Below are 14595 nucleotides of genomic sequence, written 5' to 3'. Positions count from 1 at the left end.
TGCAGACACCATGCACTCCGCAATCGTTTCCCACCCGCAGAACGAGAGCGACCACGCAATGCATCCCATGATGGTGTGAAGAACCAGAATGTTAGAATATCAGAGCGAGGATATTCGTCGTCGTCCCGAGGCGAAAGCAGCACACATGGAATTTCTCAAGCGAGCACCTAAATGCCTGGGAATGTACACACTGTACAGTCCCACACGCGAGAGAACGTCCCTGTTGTCGTCCAACCTCGAGATTGTTATTACAATTAGGGACTTGGGCATACCATCATGACCTTGTTCTCCCTCCCGCACATTCAACATTGAGTACCGTATTATTATATTGTGTCATGATGCTTGTGGAAGTAGTGCATTGTGCAGTAGTAGTGAGCGGGTGGAAATTGCAAGGCACAGCGTCTCCCGCGGCGATCCCTCTTGAAATCACCTCCAGAACGCCCGGTGTAATTGTCGTGAGTGGTATTTATGTCATGTCCCTCGTCGACACTGCGAGCACGTCTGCAGGACAATTCTGGACCTCATTCGGGTACTGGCGACTGGCATAACGATGATGCGATCTGTAGAATGGGCATGAGAAGGTTGAAGGATGGAGAGTGAGACGACAGTATCTGAGAAGTGTATGTAGTACCTGTGGTGCCTGCAGGTGGGTGTTGGGATAGAGTCGGTTCCAGTCACGTGATCTTGGTGTGTCCATCCTTGCCCAGATGCGCATCTGAACCCGAAATTAACCCTAACAGCCCATGACGGAAAGGTCCCGCGTCCATAGCTCTGCAAGCCCTACCAGAAGCTGCACGCTTGTCACGACTGACGACGACAGCGCGTCTCCAAAAGTTTCAAAAGTTCCCCCAACATCGTAGAGGCAAAGGACTGAGAGATCTTTATTGCAAAGCGTCCCTCGACAACCCGTCTGCTGGAATTCGTCCCTTTACAGTACATACTGTGATACATGAAGACTTGCTCCCCTCACGACTCACTTCTCGGTATTTGAGGCCTACGACAAGCTTCGCACGTCCAGAGGCTTCGCGCCTTGCGTCCCACGGCAATGGAAGGGGCCATTGAGGTCGCTCAGCATCCCACTGTTGTTCACGAGATTCCTGAGGAGACAGCTGCGCAGGCCGCGGACGCGGTCCGCTTGTCAGCAAAGAGGACGAGGGAGATCTTCGCCGCAGATCTTGGGAGTCTGTCAGCTCTAGACAGATCTCTTCAGCCAGCGATCGCACCAAAGGAGCCATCGGTCAACGAACGCGCACAGAAAGCGAGCATCGCATCAAGGATAAGGAACGAGTATGCCGATGTCAAGGAGCTTCCTGCTGCTCTTGCGGCGAGACAGGCGCAGGGTGTGGTAGCTGCCGCGGCGCGGAGGAAGAAGACCAAGGTCGAGGAGGTGGTCAGCGATGCGGACATGGCGAGAATGATCGACGACATATCAGAATCGGGTCCTCAAGGGTCCCAGGCGGCAGGCGCATCCATGGCCCTGACACGAATCACTGGCACTGCGACCGCCAAACTCCCTCCGAACGCGCATGGTCCCACACCTCAGAGGGATACAGCCTCAACAAGCCTTGTCCGGCGAGATACGGTCCGAGCTCAGAAACCGAGCTGGCATGCTCCATGGAAGCTTTTCCGTGTTATCTCGGGTCATCTCGGTTGGGTGCGATCTTTGGCGGTCGAGCCGGGCAACGAATGGTTCGCATCTGGTGCAGGCGACCGCACCATCAAGATCTGGGACATGGCGACGGGCACCTTGAAGTTGACACTGACCGGTCACATCTCCGCCGTGCGTGGATTGGCCGTCAGTCCTCGACATCCCTACCTCTTCAGCTGTGGTGAGGACAAGATGGTCAAATGCTGGGATCTCGAGACGAACAAGGTCATCCGACATTACCACGGTCATCTTTCAGGAGTCTATTCCCTAAGCTTGCATCCCACGCTTGACGTCCTATGTACCGGCGGCCGAGACGGCGTCGTACGCGTGTGGGACATGCGCACGCGGTCCAACATCCACGTCCTGGGAGGACACAAGGGCACTGTTGGCACCATTCTCACCCAAGCCACCGATCCCCAGATCATCTCAGGCAGTCTCGACTCCACGATTCGAATGTACGATTTGGCAGCCGGAAAGACCATGGGTGTGCTCACCCACCACAAGGGCGGCGTGCGAGCGCTCGTCAACCACCCGACCGAATTCACCTGGGCGTCCGCCGCACCGCGACAGATCAAGCAGTGGCTGCACCCGCGGGGCGATTTCATGATGAACTTCGAGGGCCACAACAGCGTCATCAACACGCTGGCCGTGAACGAGGAGAACGTCATGTTCAGCGGCGGTGACAACGGCAGTGTTGCGTTCTGGGACTGGAAGACCGGTCATCGGTTCCAATACGGCGACAGCGTCGCGCAGCCCGGCTCCTTGGATTCTGAAGCGGGCGTGTTCTGCAGCACGTTTGACCTGTCGGGGTTGCGCCTCATCACGGGCGAGTCGGACAAGACGATCAAGATGTGGAAGCAGGATGACACGGCCACCGAGGAGACGCACCCGCTCGATTGGCAGCCGACGTTGGGTCGACAGAAATTCTGAGTGGTTATCTCGATGGTCATTACCTTCATGGAGAAGAGAAAAGCACTACGTGAAACTGGCGACATGGGACTTCCTACCGTGCGGAAGCGCGACGTCTTCTCATCTACATCAACCGTTCAAACCTAGTCCCCGACATTCCTCGTCATCCCTCAGTGCCGCCCGAATCTCATCCTCTCCGACCCCAAGCCGGACTCGTCCCGCCCGCTCCCCATGTCGATGCTCCACGCCGATAATCCCCGCCTCGGCCAATTCCCGTGTCGCGGCACCTAATCCCAATGCCCGCGCCGACCGGACCACATCCTTCTTGACCGCCGCCGCCCGTCCACGTTTCGCCGGCGGATTCGCGCCCGCCTTGGCCTTCTCCGCGGCCTCGCGCGCTAGCGAATACGCGACATCCACGGGCGTGAGGAGGAATTCCTCGACAAAGGGGTTCATCGCCATGAGGCCCAATTTGCGCGCCTCATCCGTGACGTCGGCGAGGGTGGACTCCGGGATGCCGGTCCGCCGGAGCCGGGCCAGGAGTGCGGCGAGGAACAGTTTGCTGGCGAGAGGGAGGGAGCGGAGGTGGGCGGCGAGCGGCGTCGAGGTGGCTTCGTTGATGGCGCGTTTGATGGTGGCGATGGTGACGACGCCACGGGGCGGCTGTCGAGCTAGCGCGTTGATCGTGAGGAAGGACTTTTGGCGGCCGGGTGTCTTGCTGGGAGTATCGGGCGCGAGGTTCTCTTTGCCTGGATCGCGAACCATCGCTTTGTCATCGGCGTGGGGGGCATCGTTAGCCTTGTCGTCTGCTGCGGGCTTCGTGTCTTCTTCGGCAATTTCTACGGCTCGACGACAGATGTCCAGGGCACGACGAGCGTCGCCGGACACGGCGGCAACTTTCCGGCTGGCGAATTGGATGGCGTCGGGCTCGACGACCACTTGGTCGATGCCGCTCAGTCGGCTTTGGATGATGGCCATGAGCTGTGTATGGGTATAACCTGGAAAGGTGATTCGCGTAAGGCCCAAACGACTCGAGATTTTATTTGACAGCGTCCGCTCGGGAAGATCCATGGTGTTGGCGACGGCGAGGACGATGAGCCGGGAATGTCGCAGCTGCGGCCAATTGAAGAAGTTGTACATCACGCCTTGGTTGCGGGTGACGAGCTGGTCGAGTTCGTCCATCAGAACCACACAGGGGACCCGCCGCGGGCTGGGGGTGGTGAATTCCCGTTCGAGCAGTTCGAGAGCATGGCTTGGGCTGACCCGGTCACCTTTTAGCGCTTCCCATAGGAGGCTGTATGATTGATGAGGATCCGTCACTTTCATGCCATTGATCTCGACGAAGTAGAAATCGTCCAATTCCTCTTCGGCCGCCGCGGCTTGTAAGCTGGCGACGACTTCCCGTACCGTGGCTGTCTTTCCCGTGCCGGGGGTGCCTGAAATGTAGATACATGCGCCAGTGCCGGCGGTGATGGCGGCTTCCAGATGCGATTGTACGGTTTCGAACTCGGTCTCGCGGCAGGGCAGAGCGTGAGGTACGGCCGAGACATGCAGCGTGGATCGTGCGATCTGATGAGGTGAGGCCTGCGTCTTCTCGACATCCAGCACCCTTGTTCCCAGTGGCGTGAACTCCAGAGGCCTTCTCGCGATGATCTTGCGGCCTGTCGGTGTCGCAAGTTTGCGAGGGGATATTTGATGTCGTTTGGAGGGAGTGACGGCTTTGGACCCTGCTTTGCGCTTTTTGCGTGGTGTGGTCGGGCCGTCCTCCTCATCGTCATCCTCGACGAAATCATCCAGGTCCTTGGCTCGAGTGGCTCGGGGTGCCTTCTTGCGTCGCGTCTTGACTGTCTGCTGCTCCACAAGCTCATGAAGACTTTGGAGATCCTCCCTTCCACGGAACCTGTCCTCCCATTTGAACTCCTCGGTGTAGGTAGTGGTCCGATCGTTGACACCTCTTCTACAGATGAAGGTCTTGCCGTATGCTTTAGAAGTACGAGGGACGGTGCCAGCTGGATATCGGCGGATGAATTCCGCGTGTGACATGATGTGAGCTCTGCCGTTGATCGTGGTCAAGGGATTGCAGTCGAAGTTACACGTCAGGTAGAGTTCGTGTTGGACATGGTCGGTCCTCTTCTTCTTGGTCTTGATCTCCCTCTCGGACATGAACCATAGCATCTTGGCCTGCTTCTCGAGCCTGGCGTCGCCATCTTCGTCTTCAACGTTGGCCTCCAGAAATTCGTAGATCAATGCAACCCAGGCTTCATTGCTCGTCGGAGCTTTCAACAGCACGGCGTCACCGAGAAAGCATTCGAATTCTCCCATGCGGGCACCGATGATTTCTGTGCCATTTCCTCCATCAGCAGATTTGGATTTCGACTGGGTGATCCATTCCCAAGGATGGTCCTCCAGTCCGAGTTCGTCGTCTGAATCCTCTCGTAGAATTCCGCCTCCAGAAAGATAGTGCCGAGCCTGGTCGACATTAGTTCTCTTGCGTTTCCCTGGCATTATGGCGCAACTATGGCAGCGAATCAATTGATGATAGGTTGGGATCTAGCAAGACGTCTCTGAACCAAACCCAACCCGAATCATTTGACGATCCGTGGATGGTGAGCACACAACCCTAGTAAAGGGAAGCGCTTCTGAAAGGGACGCGCCTGAGAAACTCACTCACGCGTGGGAGAACGCGTCGCGCATGACTAGCGCGAATTCGTAAAGTGTGCTCGACCCTAATAAACTTACACACCTGCACCTGGGCAGTGATCCATCTCCCTGGAGGTGTGTGTGTGTGTGGAGAGGAAAGTGCGTGGGGACTGCTGTACTGTACATATGGGCACCTCGGCACCATTCGCAGACGTGAATACCTAGTAACGACCAATACTCCTCCCGATGTCTTTCAAGGTTCTCTCATGCAGGATACAGGCCTGCGCCATCCTGGGGCAGAGTTCAAGATATGTCACCAGGGAGCAGGAGAAGAAAAAAGAAGAAATGCTCTACCCTACCATCAGCAAGTGAACACCGACACATATGCATGTCCAATTCCTTCGCTTCCTCGCTGAGGTAATCGGCCAATGTTCAGGGACGAGCAGGCGAAGTTCCGTCAAGAGGACCTACACTACGCGAGGCGACTGTTAAATGTTTCTTGCTGTTTCTTCAAGCGTGGTCCACTTTCCAAGATGACGGACGCCCAACGACCGAATTCTGCCAAATTTCCAAGTGGGCGTACAGCGAGCCATACAGGCTGAGCTGGGTGAAGCATTAGTTGAACAGAAGGGAGTCGTGGGTTCGAAGTAGAGCAGAGAAGGCTGGATGGAGGAATAGTTTGTGATGAGCCAAAGCTCTGGTGCGTACTATATATCTACATACATCAACTCACCCTGTCAACAAGAGCATCAGGTAACAGACAGGGCTCCAGAACATGCTTGGCCTGCTGCTCGTGTGTGCCCAGGTGTATACATACAGGTATAATATTAATGGAGATGTAGGTAACTAGTATGTAGGGATGGGACTTGGTATGGAGTGTCGAGTCACGGTCGGGTGTCTGCCGTTCTGCCCAGGTGCTGCTGTTCCAAGGTTGTTTCCAACAGTGGAGGGTTGTTGTGGTGGTGGGCAAAACTTCCGTGCATGTTCCGGACGTCGCTGCTGTGTTTACCCACCTGCACCTACACCACCTGTGCCACCTGCATCTTCGGAACAAAAGCATCTCGTCCTCGATTGGACCTTACCTAGGTATCAAAGAAGCGCCGCAGAAACGGAAACTTCACAGCAATCGACGGCATCGTAGCCAGCCACTGATCAGCCTCTACCCATTACCCATCAGCTGCTGACCTTTCACCCTCATGTCGAATCACGAGTGGACGAACGCTGCAACTTGGGACGCTACCATCAGGGCGCACACAAACATCGAACAGACCAATGAAGCCGATGAGTGGAAGATTGTGACAGGGTCTCGGCCTCGTGGCAGTCGCACCAATGCACAACCTGTACCTCACTCAGGCTCACGGAAAGGAGTGCCCGCAAGCTCGCGGAATACACCGATCCTGTACTCGCGAAAAAAGCAACCGGCCGATCGCGGCCAATCGCAGGCGCCTGCGGGTCGCCAAATCTCAAGACAGCAGCGTGTCCAATCAGGGATCATCGAGCAGGACTTGATTTTGCTTGATGACCCAGTGGCTACAGCGGAAACAGAATGGCGTTTACGCAAAGCACCTGTGGCTCGCATCAATTTGCCGATTGATATCGCTCTTCGAGATAAGAAATATGAAGAGTTGGCCCGAGAGCAAGGCACATTTATTCACACCCTCACCGATTGTCGTCCGGGGAATCGGCATGTCGAATTTGGCATCTGGGGGGACCCCTCAAAGGCTGCAGCAGCCAGACAGAGGATACTCCATTTGATCAATGCAAGTACTAGGCCGTCCAGGGATCCCAGGAGGGCTGGATCCGGGGCTCTATCCTTTTCCAAAATCGCGTCTTTGACGCCCGAACTTCGAGTAGAATCAGAGAACAATTGGCGAAGGGATGTTCAAAAGGAGAAGTTTCGGCAACATCCACCCCTGGACATGGCCCATGACTCGATCGGTCACTTCCATTGGCCAAACGATGGAGACCTCAGACCTGACGAAGTCATGGGCAAGACTTACGAAGCACTCGATCCCATTCGCATGGAGTGCAAATGCTACATCGTCTGGATCGATGACACGTCTACCTTTGGTGTCATGGGTGATCTCGAGCAAGTCAAGCGTGCGTTGCATCGCATCCGCATGGCCTACTTCCAAATCGCTGCTCAATCAGTCATACCTGTGCACTTGCACGTCCTTCGTGTACAAGAAGGTGCACGCTTGTCCTTACGAGTCAAGCGCGAGCCTTATCGCGGCCAGACATCCCTTGTCTCCAATGGTGACATGCTGCCTCCATACTTGGTGGCCCCACAAGCACGTGGCCGATACTGCTCTGAAGAGAAGCTGCAGACCGTTCGGAAGCAGGCGGGGATCCATGAATTGCAGATCAAACACATCATGACTGGACTCAGGCAGCTCCATTACTATCGAGGACAAATAAAGTTACGCTTCCGGCTAGGCAGGCTCATGCTCGAGCAGGCATGGCTCCCAAAAAGCAAGAATAGTTATTCGCTTGAAGAGTACCTGACTATGACCAAGGAGTCACAATTCAAAGCGAGAGTCACGGACGAGTAAGGAAACCGGGATTTGAACGCGCCGATCATCGCGCTGACTTATTGACAGGATTGGGGACTGGATGCTGGAAAGCAAGCTGCTGGAAGTAATGCTTCGAGCGAATCATTTGTTGATGCCACCGGGAAGTTTACACAAATCTCTATCAGAAGTCCGGCCGACCTATCATGCCAGATTCACTTTTCAAGATAAGGCAGGCGATCTCTGCCTATGCATGTCATGGTCAGAGCACTTCGACAACCAACGGAAGACATCTTCTGTATCCTCCGGGTCTGTGACGTGGACCAGACTACCTGTGGGTGCATCACGACCAAGTATGCTCATGAACATGAGTTTGCTCGACTTGAAAAGCGGTCTCGCTTGGGCCATCGAATTGACTGGCAGCCGGGCTGTTGATGAGAAACGTCTGCCGCCCAAGCTGGCAAACTTCCCGAACGAGGTCTCGATAGATGCGCAGATCATGTCCAGCGCCCGCGAGACCGATCAGCGCTTCCTTCGGTACCCGGTGATTTCCGGACTGAAGCACGTCCGTCAGATGATCACATATGAATTCGACATTACGAGGACCGAATATACTCTCGACGTCACGAAATTCAACGACACGATGTATGATGCAAGTCAGCCCCTGCAAACACCCACGCTCTCCAAGGACGCATGGTCCCTCAGCCTCGACTGTGTCGCCTGGAAGACGAATTTCGCAATGAACGAGTCCTTACCGATCGGCGAGCGGGCAGATTGGGACGATGATTTCTCAAAGTGGTTCGCCAAGGATATGGGCACTGCTGATGATGATGACGACGACGACGACGAGGAGGAGCCCGATGGATTCCTACAGTTGTTGGCGAAGCTGAACGAGATCGAAGCCCTCGTTCGCGATGGCAACGTAGAATGATCGTACACACAGTGCGGGATTTCCATGGGTCACATGGCCAGAATTCAAGGGGTTGAACTTCGAAGGAACCGTTCCTTCCTCGTAATGCTACATTTCTCTGTGATCGAAAATAATGATCTGCGTCCAGTAATTCTACACAACAAATGTGACATGATGCCTCGAAGTCCTGTCAATCGTACATCCTCTAATCCCACATTGTCGCTATATCTTGAGTGACTAAACATTGAAATGGCCGGACAACTCTACCAAGCCCAAATACTGTCCCTCAACCCAACAGAGGGAGGACGGGCATTTTCCTTCCCTCGTGCCCGCTGCTCCCTCGATACCCCTTCTTCTGAATCTCCACGTCGTACATTCCTGTATCTTTCTTTCTCCTGAATCGCCTCGGCACCTCGTGGGGAGGGGGGGGGAACTCAGCATCTTCGTCACACGCGCACGTGCGGTCGAGGGTGATGATGGCGACTTCTGTGCTGACGGCAACGGCGTTGACGCACGCCGGGGTGATCGTAATTCCATCATATGCGTCGACGGAGCTGGATGTGGTGATAGGACTTTGGATGGCTGCGGGATCCCTGGCAGAGAGAATGCGGGCACCGCTGGTGGGGCGAGAATTTCGTAAGGTTGACATTCGCGACCGTCGAGTGTTTTAAATCTCTTCGCGTTCACTTTCGGATGGGGCGAGATTGTGTCACATTTGGGTGCTGCGCGGGTCCGGCTCTGTCTGAGTGGTGTCGTGTCGCGGGTGGTCGCTGGTCGCTTTGGTGTAGATGCAAGTATCGCCCTCATCGTACGACTCAGCGCGGACGGGACTAGAGAAGTAGGACCCTGTTTCGGTTGGTGAGTCTCTGAAGGTCTTGCAGTCATGCCTGTGGGTTCTCCAGAAACACCCTATGCCTCGAGAGAGATTGACAGGTCGCGCTGTAGGATCTCCGGCATGGCCTCGAGCTGTTTCAGGCAGCCATTGAAATTCACATTGCTGCGATTCTGGGTCGTTGCCGATTTTGGGAGTTCGACAAAGGCAGCGTGCAAGACGGCCATGACGATCTTGCCCCAGAAGTCGATCGCGCGAGGAATGAACGTCACGTCGGTCAGACCTTTGAGTACTGCGTATTGTGATGCTGTTTGCTCCCGAGGTAGAGCTTTCATGTTGACGATTCTCGCCACGGCTTCCCAGTACAGGCGATTTGGTACCGGGCTCTTTTTGGTGGACTTGGAAAAGTCACGCAGGGTCAAGGCGGCAAAGCCAGCGGCGAGGCCACGCATGCGGCTGTAATGTGCTTCGCCACTGACCCAGACAAGCTTGCCGGTCCGCTCATCGTCCTCTTGTGCCCACCCTAGCTTCCTTCGACCGTCCCCTGTGGACTCTGGCGCATTGATTCCGAACAAGGCTGGGCAAGCGCGGTGGTACTTTGCCCAAAGAATATCGATCAGTGGGGTGCCGTTGATCTGGTATTTGACGTTCGCAAACGTCGCTACAGCCATGATTCCGATGGGGTCTGCGGAGGCAGGATTGATCGCGGCTTCGTAGCCAAATTGTGCCACAATCTTCTTGGCGATGATGTTAAGCAGGTAGACGGTAATTCCAGAGGCCTGTCCGCTGATGGTATTTCCTAAATTGTTGATGATGAACTGTGAGGCGTCTACCATCGGTTGAGGTTGGACTTGGCCGGCAGCGTCGAGGATGTTCTCCACCTCCTTCATGGCTCGACGATTGCCTTCTTTGTTGGTCGGACTCAGCTGACCGCAGCATTTGCCGATGCTTCGCCTCCAATCGGAAACCTGATTCTTCAGTCCTTTAATCGGGCTCTGTTTGCACTCATCCAGGACTTGCTTGCGCATGGCCTTGAGCCGTAAATGTAGCTGACGAAAATTGGTGTGAATGTTCTGACGCTGTTGGGAGGTACTTGTGATCAAGGAATTGGAGGACTGCTGCGATGTTGCAGCTGGCGCGGCTTGGACGGGAGGCGCTGCTTTAGGAATCTCTTTGGCAGCCTGTGCTGCCTTATCTTGAGCAGCGAGAGCGGCAGCATCCTGGCGAGCCTTTTGCTCAGCGGCTGCTTCCTTCTCCTTCTGAATCTGCGCCTCTCTTCTCGCCGACTCTCTCTTGATCTCTTCTTGCTGTTGGATCTCTATGCGGCGCTGCGCCTCATATTGCTCGCGCTGTCGTAGCATCTCATTCTGACGATGCATCTCCTGTTCTGCTATTAATCTCTTTTGGATTTCCGCCAATCGAGATCTCTCGAGCTCCTCTTCGTGCAACCTTCTCCGCCGCTCTTCCAATTGATGCTGCTCAAGAGTCCGCTCTGCTGCTTGTCGTACTGCAGTGTGTTGTGCGAGCGCTTCTTCGAGAGCTGCGATGTGCAAATTTCTTTGCGTGCTCATCTGATCGTCCAAGGCCTGGTTAAAGGCATGGTCATCAGTCTTTTTCAGCTGCTTCATGACCGAAGCATATTCAGAAGCGGACGCCATGTTTGTTTCTCTTCGATGAGAAATGCAGTTGAGCTGTAAGGACTGCGACGAAGGTGGAAATGTGGTGACGAGGCGCGATTGTCGGCAAGGTGAGGTGTGTGAATGACGTCGAAGCCGTTGGATATGGGTGTGCTCTGCAGTAGTGACAAAGAGTGTGAAGTCCAGCGGTAATGTGTGCGATTGTGAGTGTCAAGCACGTGCTGACTGCTTTAGTAGAGGATGGGGGAGGTCTTGAGTGTGCGCGTCGAAGATTGTTATTGCAGCAAATGTAGTAATATTGTGAATTGAATTACAGTATCTAAGTACTTTACGCGCGTGGAATTCCCCACAGAAAAGCTCACAGGGTCGAAAGAGCTCCAGCTCCCTCCTAGCGCTTCCGTGAACCATGCTTACTCGGACCGCGATTTGGTGTGCCCGGGCCGAGAAGGGGTTCCTTCTGCCATCGATCGGCACATCTCGAAGCTCAATATAACCCACGCATGCCGACGATACCTCCGCGTTATATTCTGCGTCCGACAAGCCTACTCATTCTTGCTATACTTAGCACAATGTTGATGGACATCAATCAAGCCGAGACTGAAGTTGATATTATGATCTTATGACAATGCTACATCTGTTGCAGGCAATGATGTCTGTCTCTGTGAATCATCAGGCATATTTCGTCACAAACGGACATGGTGCCTAACTCGCTGCCGCGTGGAAACGATTCCCACCGAATGCGATCCGCGAAGAGAAGCCTGAACGGTCGATCTTCATTTGGTTCCTAACCATGGAAGAGTGGACCTTGAGCCAGTGCCGAGTGAGTGGTATATGGATGCACGCTATGCGCCCACATGCTCCATATCGCACGATGATTCTAGCTCGGCCACGATTCCAGGAAGTGCTTCTTCGACCTCGTCTTCACGTATTCGCAAAGCGCCCGTGATCAGACGTCTGTACTCGGCCTGTTTGTTACCCAAACCTGCGACCGAGAGATTTTGCACAATGGTTTCAACCAGACCGTGCCGTTGCTGCATAACAGTAAAAAGCTCGCGAGCCAGGTCCAGCTTCTGCTTGATCGTCTCATTCTCATCGTCGTCGGCTCCATCTATGTCTACGTCTGCGGGAGGTGAATGAGGCAGAGCTGCCTTCTCCTTCTCAAAAAGGCCATTCAGCGTCCGATTCTGCTCCTCCATAGTAAGTGAGGTGCACTCATGCATGAGTTGGTCCAGCTCAGCTATCAGCCGTGCATCACTGTCGAGAGCACCGTTGGTCTGAGCCTGGTCTTTGGTACGAAGCTCATCAATCTGAGCTTTCAGCTGCTCAATCTCTGCTCGCCTGGCTGCCACAACCCTTTCGGCTTCTGCTAACTCGGCCTCTTTCTCAGCCATTTCCGTTTCGATATTATTTGTCAAGCTCTGAAATTTCTCCATGACAGCGGGGATGACAGAAGTCTTCATCGCCAGCGCAACCTCGGATTTGTATCCGACGGAGCCACTGTCAGTTTGAAGTGCTGAAAGCGGGTTCGTGACGACGGCGTTACCGTTGATGTGAGGTTGGACTGCGCCGCCGATCGGAAGATTACTGTTCCCCTGAAATGGAGAGGACGACATATGGCGGTTGTGATGCTCTCTCTCCTTGCGACGATTGTTCAGCTCGATAATGTATTGCTCTGCGTTTTCCCCGGCAATGTTCATAATGCTTGAGTCAGCATTCCTGCAGATCAGACTTCTGATGCATTTTCTCGCGCCGTTACGTGCAGCGATCAGGATCGCAGTGTCACCGTTTTGATCAGTCTCGTTGAGTACCCGCTCGATCTGATCAGGTGAGAGAACTTCGGTCATTTTGTTCAGGATGCAATCGAGATAGTATCGCGCACATTGATATTTGCTTTTGCGCTCGGTCGTGTTTACGATGTGATGAAAGACCGTGCTGCCGTACCATTCCTGCATATTGACGGTTTGTATGAGAAGGCCTGCAAGCTTCTCCATGTTCTGGCGATCGTAATTATTGGTGAAGACCACGGCACGCATGAGTGGTGTCTCGCCATTCTTTGATTGCACATCAATTCGGGCTCTTCGGCGTATCAAATCTTTGACCACTTCGATGTCGCCCATCGATGCAGCCCAGTGCAGAGCTGTGTGGCCCTTGTCGTCGATGGGCCGATCCAAGTCGGCGCCTGCTGGTGGGACGGGTGCCACAGGCAAAGAATCGTAGGGACTATCCTGGAGCATGAAGTAGTCAAGAAGTTCATCCGCCCATAGCTGATGCTCCTTGTCGGCCTGTGACAGTTGCTCTTCTACTCGTCTGCGCTTACGCGGATTTGTATACTGTGATTGATCGTACTCGTCAAACGCCGATTCGGAGAATGCATCGCGGTCAGGAGTAGCCATCCCGTGTACGCTCATATCCATCTGATCGTAGTCGGGGGCTTGCGCATAGACTGTATCGTCGTGAGACAAGGCCACGGCCGCCTGCTGTTCCGCCTTCTTACCTTGTTGCCGCTTGTTCTGTGTGGTGCCTCTTGCGCGTGGTTTCGATGACGCTGTCGCATGCTTCGGCGCTGGCGGTGGTGATCTTTCTCCCGGAACATAATCGAATATGGGCAACAACTTCTCCAGAACCCCGTTCTTCTGCGCCAGCTCTTTTCCATCCGGCAAGGGTATCCATGTTCCTGAATGGTGGATGATATTAGCCGACGCACCGTTTTCGACATTTTTCCGTCATGCATCAGAAGCGCTACATACCCTGGTATTTGCCATAACCTCCCTGGACTTTTTCATGTACCCCCTTTTGCACCTCTCTTTCAAGAATGCGAGTCCTGGCTGGCTTGTCGTACTCGGCGACTTTGAGAATGTGTGTAGCGTTGATCCAATCGTCGGATCGCCGCCGCATGACATGATTGCCATCGCAATTGTATTCATACACAGGCACCTGGTCGTTGTCAGCTATGCGCTCGGCGTAGATGTGGCCGTCGAATAGTTATGTACATTACTATAAGTGGCACTGTAAATCTTATCAGAGCGGGACATCTTGTCTCAGATGGGCGCCGAAGCGCACTGCACTGGATCTCAAAGGCTTTCTACACGTCTACGATGGAATCGTCCAAGGAGTATAGAAGACGTCAGGCCAGGAAGTGGTGTTGGCGCACGGCTGCGAGGATGACGCGATGTGCAGGGCGGATTTCTTTGGAAGGACGTGTCGCGAATTTGGCCGACAGTTGATAGCGCGTCGTAGTCTGCATCGCACTCTCACGTGTTCGGAGAGGAAAGTTCCAAAGTTGCATTTGGCTGATACGGAGTACTTCGTCGGCTCAATTGAGTCACATACGGCGAACTATGTCAAGCGGGGCCCGCAACAGAACATATGGCTGAAAGAGAATGCAAATATTGTGCTGCCATCAAGATATCGATTCCTGGTATTCCTGAGTATGCGATGAGACTGATCTGCGACGATGAACTACTGAAATCCTGCTCTGCAGCTGGGTACCACGACGGTGGTTTTCGCTC

At 54.2% G+C, this 14595-nt stretch overlaps 5 protein-coding genes across 5 annotated transcripts; 2 read left to right on the top strand and 3 right to left on the bottom strand.

Annotated features, from left to right (window-relative positions):
* Positions 1-1045: 1045 nt before the first annotated feature.
* K489DRAFT_409588 (WD40 repeat-like protein) lies at positions 1046-2578 on the top strand (the record flags this gene model as incomplete). The annotated part of the gene is made up of 1 exon (XM_033607603.1): positions 1046-2578. The coding sequence occupies one exon, from the start codon at positions 1046-1048 to the stop codon at positions 2576-2578; it is 1533 nt and encodes a 510-aa protein (XP_033460819.1).
* A 108-nt stretch (positions 2579-2686) lies between these two features.
* Positions 2687-5062, bottom strand: K489DRAFT_317673 (origin of replication binding protein; the record flags this gene model as incomplete). Its single annotated transcript, XM_033601257.1, has 1 exon — positions 2687-5062. The coding sequence occupies one exon, from the start codon at positions 5060-5062 to the stop codon at positions 2687-2689; it is 2376 nt and encodes a 791-aa protein (XP_033460818.1).
* Positions 5063-6393: 1331 nt separating this feature from the next.
* Positions 6394-8638, top strand: K489DRAFT_370097 (uncharacterized protein; the record flags this gene model as incomplete). Its single annotated transcript, XM_033603102.1, has 2 exons — positions 6394-7745; positions 7798-8638. The coding sequence occupies 2 exons, from the start codon at positions 6394-6396 to the stop codon at positions 8636-8638; spliced, it is 2193 nt and encodes a 730-aa protein (XP_033460817.1).
* An 888-nt stretch (positions 8639-9526) lies between these two features.
* On the bottom strand, positions 9527-11107 carry K489DRAFT_370096 (GLE1-domain-containing protein; the record flags this gene model as incomplete). Its single annotated transcript, XM_033603101.1, has 1 exon — positions 9527-11107. One exon carries the CDS (start codon positions 11105-11107, stop codon positions 9527-9529), a length of 1581 nt encoding a protein of 526 aa, XP_033460816.1.
* A 509-nt stretch (positions 11108-11616) lies between these two features.
* On the bottom strand, positions 11617-14409 carry K489DRAFT_431135 (apses-domain-containing protein). Its single transcript, XM_033608434.1, has 4 exons — positions 14077-14409; positions 13834-14020; positions 13581-13760; positions 11617-13529 (listed from the first exon to the last, which is right to left on the bottom strand). The coding sequence occupies exons 1-4, from the start codon at positions 14116-14118 to the stop codon at positions 11929-11931; spliced, it is 2010 nt and encodes a 669-aa protein (XP_033460815.1). The 5' UTR covers positions 14119-14409; the 3' UTR covers positions 11617-11928.
* Positions 14410-14595: the final 186 nt, after the last annotated feature.

The sequence above is a fragment of the Dissoconium aciculare genome (genome assembly GCF_010015565.1).
Source record: "Dissoconium aciculare CBS 342.82 unplaced genomic scaffold K489scaffold_5, whole genome shotgun sequence".
Lineage (NCBI taxonomy): Eukaryota > Fungi > Ascomycota > Dothideomycetes > Mycosphaerellales > Dissoconiaceae > Dissoconium > Dissoconium aciculare.
Note: the sequence above shows the minus strand (reverse complement) of the source record. Positions and strands in the feature narration are given on the sequence as shown.

Coding starts and splice junctions, on each gene's coding strand:
- K489DRAFT_431135 (XM_033608434.1), bottom strand. CDS start 14,118: ATGTCCCGCTCTGATAAGATTTACAGTGCCACTTATAGTAAT. Junction 13,761..13,833: donor AGGTTATGGCAAATACCAGG/GTATGTAGCGCT, acceptor TCCACCATTCAG/GAACATGGATACCCTTGCCG. Junction 13,530..13,580: donor ACAGAACAAGCGGCAACAAG/GTAAGAAGGCGG, acceptor ACGACGATACAG/TCTATGCGCAAGCCCCCGAC.